At 30.6% G+C, this 8,195-nt stretch overlaps 1 protein-coding gene across 1 annotated transcript; it reads left to right on the top strand.

Moving 5' to 3' along the window:
- The first annotated feature begins 3,150 nt into the window (after positions 1 to 3,150).
- On the top strand, positions 3,151 to 7,956 carry LOC137817887 (L-ascorbate oxidase homolog). Its single transcript, XM_068621115.1, has 8 exons — positions 3,151 to 3,694; positions 3,792 to 3,901; positions 4,625 to 4,895; positions 5,387 to 5,489; positions 5,603 to 5,948; positions 6,457 to 6,822; positions 7,206 to 7,284; positions 7,496 to 7,956. The coding sequence occupies exons 1-8, from the start codon at positions 3,554 to 3,556 to the stop codon at positions 7,694 to 7,696; spliced, it is 1,617 nt and encodes a 538-aa protein (XP_068477216.1). The 5' UTR covers positions 3,151 to 3,553; the 3' UTR covers positions 7,697 to 7,956.
- The last annotated feature ends 239 nt before the right edge of the window (positions 7,957 to 8,195 follow it).

The raw sequence follows: 8,195 nt of genomic DNA, 5'->3' as shown, positions 1-8,195 counted from the left end.
GGGCCGGGCCCGGTTATACGTATACGAGTTGAGTTTTCTTTAAGCCCTTTTGTTTGGAAATTTCTTTCTGCACCTCATGATTTCTCCCTACACCCACACTTTCAAAAATACGAAAATTTTCTCTTTTGAATTTTACGATCCAAGTTCTACGATCCCAAATACAATTTAGAATAAAAAAATATATTTTAGAATCTATAATAAATAAATAAATTGTATTCCAAATTTTTTACTCTAAAGTAAAAAAAAATACAAATTTTAATTTTTAAATTCTATAATCTAAATATCACATTTTGTTTTAATATTTAATAATATTTTCAAAGATTAATTTGGATATTTTTCGAATTAGAGGAATACATATGTAGGAAGAATTTTCCCTTGTTTTTATTGTAGTTATCTGCTTTCTCTAATTCATATCATGATCTACTAGTGAAAACATCGACATGACAATAAAAAATAAAAAAAATAATTTTATCCATAACTATTAAATTATTTTTTATAATATTTTATAAAAAAGTTGTTTTAAAAAATTATAATTTTTTTTTGCTATAAATAGTTAATTGAATTTAAAAACAATAATTATAAAATGTGAAAATAAAATAAATTATATTAATAAAAATATAATTGATAACAAAATGTATACGAAAAATAGTTATGGAATCGTTAAAAAAATATTCTTTATTATTAGTTATAGATAAATATAAATAATAATTTTTACTTTTTATTACTTAGGGAAAATACATGTTTCGTTTGGGCTTCTTTTATCATATTCTCTTATTTTAATAAATTTTCTTTTCAAAAAAAGTTCAAGTGCAAAACAATTGTTTTTAAAATACAATATTGAAGCGGGAAGTATTGCATTGTTTGAATGGTTATTTTAAATAAAGAGTTGAAGTGTAAAAATATTATCTGATTTTAATGAAATTTTTTAATCACTTAAATGACAATCAAAGATCAACATTTTACTAGTCTAAAATAAGTCAACCACAACACCTTACAACAACTTCTTAATGGGACTATTAAAATATGAACCATGATTGTTTTGTAAATAATGATACTTGAATTCTATATTTTAAATAACATTTAAATCGATGCTTTTAAAATCATTATTTAAAAGGTTATTTTAATCTTTATTAAATTTTTGTATTTGCTTGGGAATAGTAAGTCGTTGTGTATAATAAAGATTGTTTCAGTTTCATATATTTTTCCGTGGAAAGCCCTTGATATCCGAGAAAGAAATCCATAAAAACGCGTATAATTACTTTCTTAAAACATTTAAGTTTTCAACTGTTTATTTTGTCTTTTTTATAAAGTAATCAGAAGCCGAAAAAAAAGTATAGAAAATTATTCTTACGAATATATAAGCAAATTCAAATCATATTATCTTCTGTTTCTCAAGTCTCTATAAAATAATCATTACATTGTTTCTATTCAAAAAATAATTTTTAACATTTATTTTGTTCTTCAAATCGATCTTTGTTTATTTTTTAAAACAAAAGGTTAAAATCATTTAAACTAGTTCTTTTCATGTATCATATGCAAGATTAATTAAAAAAATATTGAATTTATATATATATATTATTTTCATTTAAATTGAATGGCATTGATAGATAGCCTTTTATAAATCAAGAATGTATTTCTGTTTAAGGATTATATAACAATTAGAAAAAAAATATTTTATTCACAAAACATATATGTTCTTAAATGGACGAATTTATCTGTAAGTGTTTTTTTCTTTTATTATTTTTGGTCTTTCGATTCTCGACTCTTTATAATAAAGGGAATTTATAATAAAGAGATTTAAAAAATATTAAGCTATACTTTTTGTTTGAACCTTTGTTAGTGTGAACTTATATGGGTTAAGAAGTAGTTCAATAACATCTTAATCATATTTTATAAATAATTTAATATATTAATTATTACTGATGTTTTAAAATATTTTGTGAGAGACATGTGAAGATGTTGAGAGGTGCTGACCATGCAGTAGTTTAGTAGTACAATAATTTCATAAACAAAATAAAAACACAATAAATAGGCAAAAACAGCAACAAGAAAAAAAATTATTTTCTCGCTAATTTTAGTACAAATAAAATAACATGATTATGAATGCTGTTAATAAAAGTATTGCCAAATTAAATATCAGTATAGTTAAATATTTGAGAAAAACCGAAAAGTTAGTCTTAATAATAAAGATAAAGTGATTGTAGAATATTTAAATAAGCAACTAATTAGATGTTTCAGACAAAAACAGGAAAGTTTGTCATAATCAAGATATTTTAAATAACTAAATTTAAATATTTCAGTCAAAATTGAAAAGTTTGTCTAAATAAATATATAAACTATTGTCATTTCTGTCAAAATTTAAAATGATATTCTTTTAAACTAATAAAAACAAATCGTTAAAATTATTGTCATTTTACTTTTGCAATATTTGAGATAGTTAGTTTAAAATTATCAATTTTATACATATTTTTTCTTACGTTGTGTGAAATATTAATCACATCATATTAGATTCAAGTTCTGTGATTTTTTTTTATTGATTTGCTTTTTCTTTTTGTTCAGAAGAAACCGAATCCAATCATAAAACAACAAGAACTTCTATTTTTCTTTTCTAAAATGAGAGCATTAAGGAAAGGATTAGAATTTGGATGAGGCATGAAATGAACGTGTAGAATGAAAATCTAGTAAGTGTCACATAAAGTAGTTAGCGGCTTTCAATGCACAAGAACAGGATTTTCAAACACCTGCAGACAAAGTAGACCCTAATGCACTGTTTCTGGATCATATCAGTATTCATCCCTTCACAACAAAACACAACATAGAACAAAAAGACACATTCATCCCTCATATGTCGTACTTCTTTATGTTACCACAACTTAAATCATGTTAACCTTTTTCTTTTCATCCATTATCCCAGTTACAGTAAATTAAGTTAAACCTTCTATTTGTACCAGAGCTATGGTAATGTGTAATTTTATAGTTTGAAGTTCTGTTCTATCATTAAGGCATTATTGGTGTACAAAGTAAAATGTTATTCCACTGCATCTTTATATTTATATGGTGAGTAAATTTTTAGTTCTGGGAATTTGGAAAATATTTATTTATTTGGTTTGTTTTATGTCTATTTTTAACATCAATGACTTAATTATGGTCAATTTGAAGGGACGTGGTCTGAAGAGGTTACTGACACTCATTATAAAGGTACTGCATTGTTGGGTACAGCTCAATTATGCCTCTGGCTACCATTTCACACATCCACATGCAAATGCAAGGGGTGGTTCCCTAATGATCCATTGCTTCTGTTGAAGAATCCTTTGGTTTTCTCTCTCTTTCTACCGACATTATCTCTCTTTATATCAGCCGTCTAGGCTGAGTGAGTTCTAAAGCAAAAGGCAAAAAGCAAAGGGTTGGCTGTGAACCCTTTGCACAAAGGAAAAGAGGGTGCTGTGTTAAAAAAATATAGAACTTGGTTGGTTCAAAGTTGAAGAAAGTTTGTCATTTTCCCATATACACATTTTGGGTTTGGGAGGGAAGGAGAAACACCAAGAATTAAGAAATGGGGTGCTCCATGAGAGTGTGTAGTGTCTTATTTTTGGTACTGTTGTTAGTGGCATCTGCTAGAGGGGAGGACCCTTATAGGTTTTATACTTGGAATGTCACATATGGAGACATTTATCCTCTTGGTGTTAAACAACAGGTACTTTTTGTTGTTGTTTTAGTTTCCTTTATCACCTTAATTTGTTGTTTGTTCTTATGAATGAAATTAATATATGGTGTGAAAATCCTTATTGCAGGGGATTCTGATAAACTGGCAATTTCCAGGGCCACAAATTGAGGCCGTGACCAATGATAACTTGATTATCAATGTTTTCAATAGCTTGGATGAACCTTTCCTCTTATCCTGGTTAGTCTCTCTCTCTCTGGTTTCCTTCTTGTTTACTCCACTCTTCAAAGTATCAGCCGCAAAAAAAAAAAACGTTTCCTCTTCCTTCTGTTTTTTCACTATTTATGAGAGCCTAATTTGGATGCTACGGCGTCGTTTAAAAGGGATAATACAGAATTACGATCATGGTTTGTGTTGTTTATTGGAATATGTTGTATGCTAAATGCCAGATCTGGGTGATTTTAGAATAATTGGACTGTAGCTGTCACTGATTTTCTGTTATGTGGTTCAATAGATCATAAGATGTTTCTGTTGTCACCCTCATATGTTTACTGTAAATCGTATTTAAAACACCCTCTCTTAATCAAATAATTATTCAGAGAAATTTTGTAAAATTTGATTAATTAAAAGTGGCTACTTTTAATATATCAAAATCAGTCTATATGGCAGAATAGAGGGACACCAAATACCCTATAGACACCTCCTGATTGAAATATAAATACTTGTCTGATCTACAAAATATTAAATTGCTGATTTAATATGCTAATGTTACACTATAATACAAGAATGGAATCTTGCCTTTGTCCCCAAAATAGCAGGTAATGTTTGATGTGCAAATTAGTGAGAACCAAATAAGTAGGTAGATAGCAATCTCAAGGCCATGTCTGCAATTTCAACGCACATGTAAATTCTATAATTCATTTGGAGAGAATTCAGTGTTGTACTACTTGATTCTTTGTATAGGAATGGAGTGCTGCAGAGGAGAAACTCATGGCAGGATGGAGTGTATGGCACCAATTGTCCAATTTCACCAGGGCACAACTTCACTTATGTTCTTCAAGTAAAGGATCAAATTGGTAGCTACTTCTACTACCCTTCCCTTGCATTCCACAAGGCAGCAGGAGGTTATGGTGGATTCAAAATTGCTAGCCGCCCCGGGATTCCGGTGCCTTTCCCTCCTCCGGCAGGAGATTTCACTATATTGGCAGGAGATTGGTACAAGAGAAATCACACAGTAAGTTGCTTTCTTTGGATGATTGTTGTTGGATTTGGCTTAGTTTGCTGGCATTTTAATTCAAATTAAGGGTACATATGTTTTCACTTTTCCACTATTTGCATTCCCAATGTTATTAGTAGTCCTTGTATTCTATGCAATATAACTAAGAAACAATCTACACTTTCCAAGAAATCCTACCCAAGTGTCTTCCTGAGTCAGGAAAAATTATTACGGTTTATTGGTGCAGACTAATTTTCATCTGACATGAAATTGAATGCCATTAATTCTCTCGTAAATTGGAAATCTCAATTCTATATTGGGTGAAGGTTGATGAGAACAATAAACACTTGGTGGTTTGGGACCATCTAATAATTTCTCTGGATGTGATTTTCAAGATAGAGGCTACTAGTTGTAGCTTTTGTGTCCTTAACCAATTGACTTGATTTGCTCACTAGCAAATGTGTTTCAAAAGAGACTAATAATCAGCAAAATTGTGTTTATTCTTGCAGGATTTGAGGGCAATTTTGGATGGTGGAAATGACCTTCCCTTCCCTGATGGACTTATCATCAATGGACGTGGTTCCAATGCCTACACATTCACAGTTGATCAAGGTATACAAGAACTTTAAGCAACTTGTTTACTTGAAAGCTGATGCCATAGCAGATGTATCTATAATTGGATGAATAATTTCATGTTAAATTATGAGGCATTTGATTTTTGGCAGGCAAGACATACAGATTCAGGATTTCAAATGTGGGTCTCACAACTTCAATCAATTTCAGAATCCAAGGTCATAAAATGACAATTGTTGAGGTGGAAGGGACCCACACTCTCCAAAACATTTATGACTCACTTGATGTTCATCTGGGGCAGACTTACTCTGTGTTGGTTACAGCTGATCAACCACCCCAAGACTACCTTATTGTTGTCACAACTAGATTTACCTCTCAAGTGTTGAATGCTACCTCCATTTTTCGTTACAGTAACTCTGGAGGAAGTGTTACTGGCCTTTTTCCTTGGGGGCCAACTATTCAAGTTGATTGGTCTTTAAACCAAGCTCGTTCTCTTAGGTATTTATTTTATATTCAAAAGCTAAATGATACATGTGACTTTCCAGAATATTTTTTTACTCAGTTAAGTACTTAGATTCACATTTTCATCTTCTCCATTAACTAGATATTGATATTTTAATAAGACAATTTTGATGCTATGTGTTTTTAGTGCTGTTATTCAATCAGAATTGAAGTTTCCTTTCAGAAATCTACATAATGAAAGGTTTGCATCATAAAAAGTAGTTGAAAAAACTCCAATTCTAATCAAATAACCATTCCAAAGTACCTCTAAACTCTTTCTTTATCATTTACAATTATGAAAACTGAGACATGCCATGAATTAGTTCCACCACTTAATTATATTAGTACTGTATTTGAGATCTAATTATTCCATAGTGAAGAGCTAAAGTGATATATAACAAGGTTATGTGATTTTATGCTGCCAAGTTTTTACATTATCTGGTCTCTGAACTATATTGTATAACACAGTACTACCATACTTACTACATATATATAATTACATCAGGAGGAATTTGACAGCAAGTGGGCCAAGACCTAATCCACAAGGATCATACCATTATGGTATGATAAACACAACTCGTACAATTAGACTTCAAAATTCTGCTCCAGTTATCAATGGCAAACAGAGATATGCTGTCAATAGTGTGTCCTTCATACCTGCTGATACACCACTTAAACTGGCTGATTACTACAAGATCCAAGGGGTGTTCTCACTTGGAAGTATCCCTGACAACCCCACTGGTGGTGGTGGTTACCTTCAAACTTCTGTCATGGAAGCCGATTTCCGTGCCTTTCTGGAGGTTGTGTTTGAGAATACTGAAGACACTGTGGAATCTTGGCACATTGACGGCCACAGCTTCTTTGTAGTAGGGTAAGATCACCGAATCATTCGTTTCAGCTGCAAAAATTTGATACTAAACTTCAGAGTGTTACCCCTCTCGATTCTACTTGCTTTCTGATCAGTTTCTGTATAGTTCAATAAGCTTTATATATGATGCATGTAGCACACTCATTTACATCTCTCTTTTTTTTCATTCAATTAATACAATGAGTTACTTCAATGAAACAACTCTCTTGTTCTTTGAGATCAATGGTTTTTGCCTTCACCAACTTGTAGTAAAGTGTATCTCTTGAAATTGACTACTGAGTTCTTTGTTATCTTCCATTGAACTTACAAAAATGTACACATATCTAAACATTTTTGTCATACTAATTAGACATTATAATAATGTATCTTTTCATTGGAACGAGCAGAATGGATGGAGGACTATGGTCACAAGCAAGCAGGCTTAGTTACAATTTAAGAGACACAATTTCTCGTTCCACAGTTCAGGTAATCATGTTTGTTATCCCTTCTGATATAACACTTAATGTGATTTTCTTTATATCAGAATTCATATTAGAATATACTTTTAAGATAAAATTATCATGAAGATTTGTCTTTAAAACTTCTTGTGGAGAAGTTTTTCAAATGAACTATTAAGCAGCCTTTGTGAAATGTCAATGAAATTGACATTATTGAAAAGTATTATTTGGTTTGACAGGTTTATCCCAAGTCATGGACTGCACTTTACGTACCTTTGGACAATGTGGGAATGTGGAATGTGAGATCTGAGAATTGGGTTCATCAGTATTTGGGCCAGCAATTTTACCTTAGGGTGTATTCTCCTGCAAATTCATGGAGAGATGAGTACCCAATTCCAAGTAATGCTCCGAGGTGTGGCAAGGCTGTGGGTCACTACTAATGCTATGGAGATTTTTTGTTGAACCGTGTCATTCATTTCCATTCAAGGCTTAACTCAAGCCAATATTCTCTTGTACCATTCATGTTGTGATGCCATAGATTATAGAATCATCATCTATTCATGTTATGTCCAAATTCAGCTATAAGATCATCTGTATTTGGATTATGATATTCTTATTCATACTATTTATTTAAATAGGTTCAAGGGACCCAATTTTAATGTGCCATGGAAATGAGATTGTTATTATTGTTATTGTAGTAGTTACTTGTTTTTGTTAATATAGGATTTGTTTGCTGGTGTGTTTTCTAAAAAGAAAAGGTAACTTTTGGTTAAAATTATCTTTCATTAACAAACAGATTCAAACAAACCGAAGATAATAAAAGCAATAAATAAAATATAATTAGTAATAACACAAAATAAAATAATAAAAATTGAAAGAAAGACATTTAATAGACAGTAAATTATAGATATTTGAGAGAGATTATAAAAACAACTTATG

The sequence above is a fragment of the Phaseolus vulgaris genome, chromosome 11, assembly GCF_051622355.1.
Source record: "Phaseolus vulgaris cultivar YP4 chromosome 11, ASM5162235v1, whole genome shotgun sequence".
Classification (NCBI taxonomy): Eukaryota; Viridiplantae; Streptophyta; class Magnoliopsida; order Fabales; family Fabaceae; genus Phaseolus; species Phaseolus vulgaris.
Note: the sequence above shows the minus strand (reverse complement) of the source record. Positions and strands in the feature narration are given on the sequence as shown.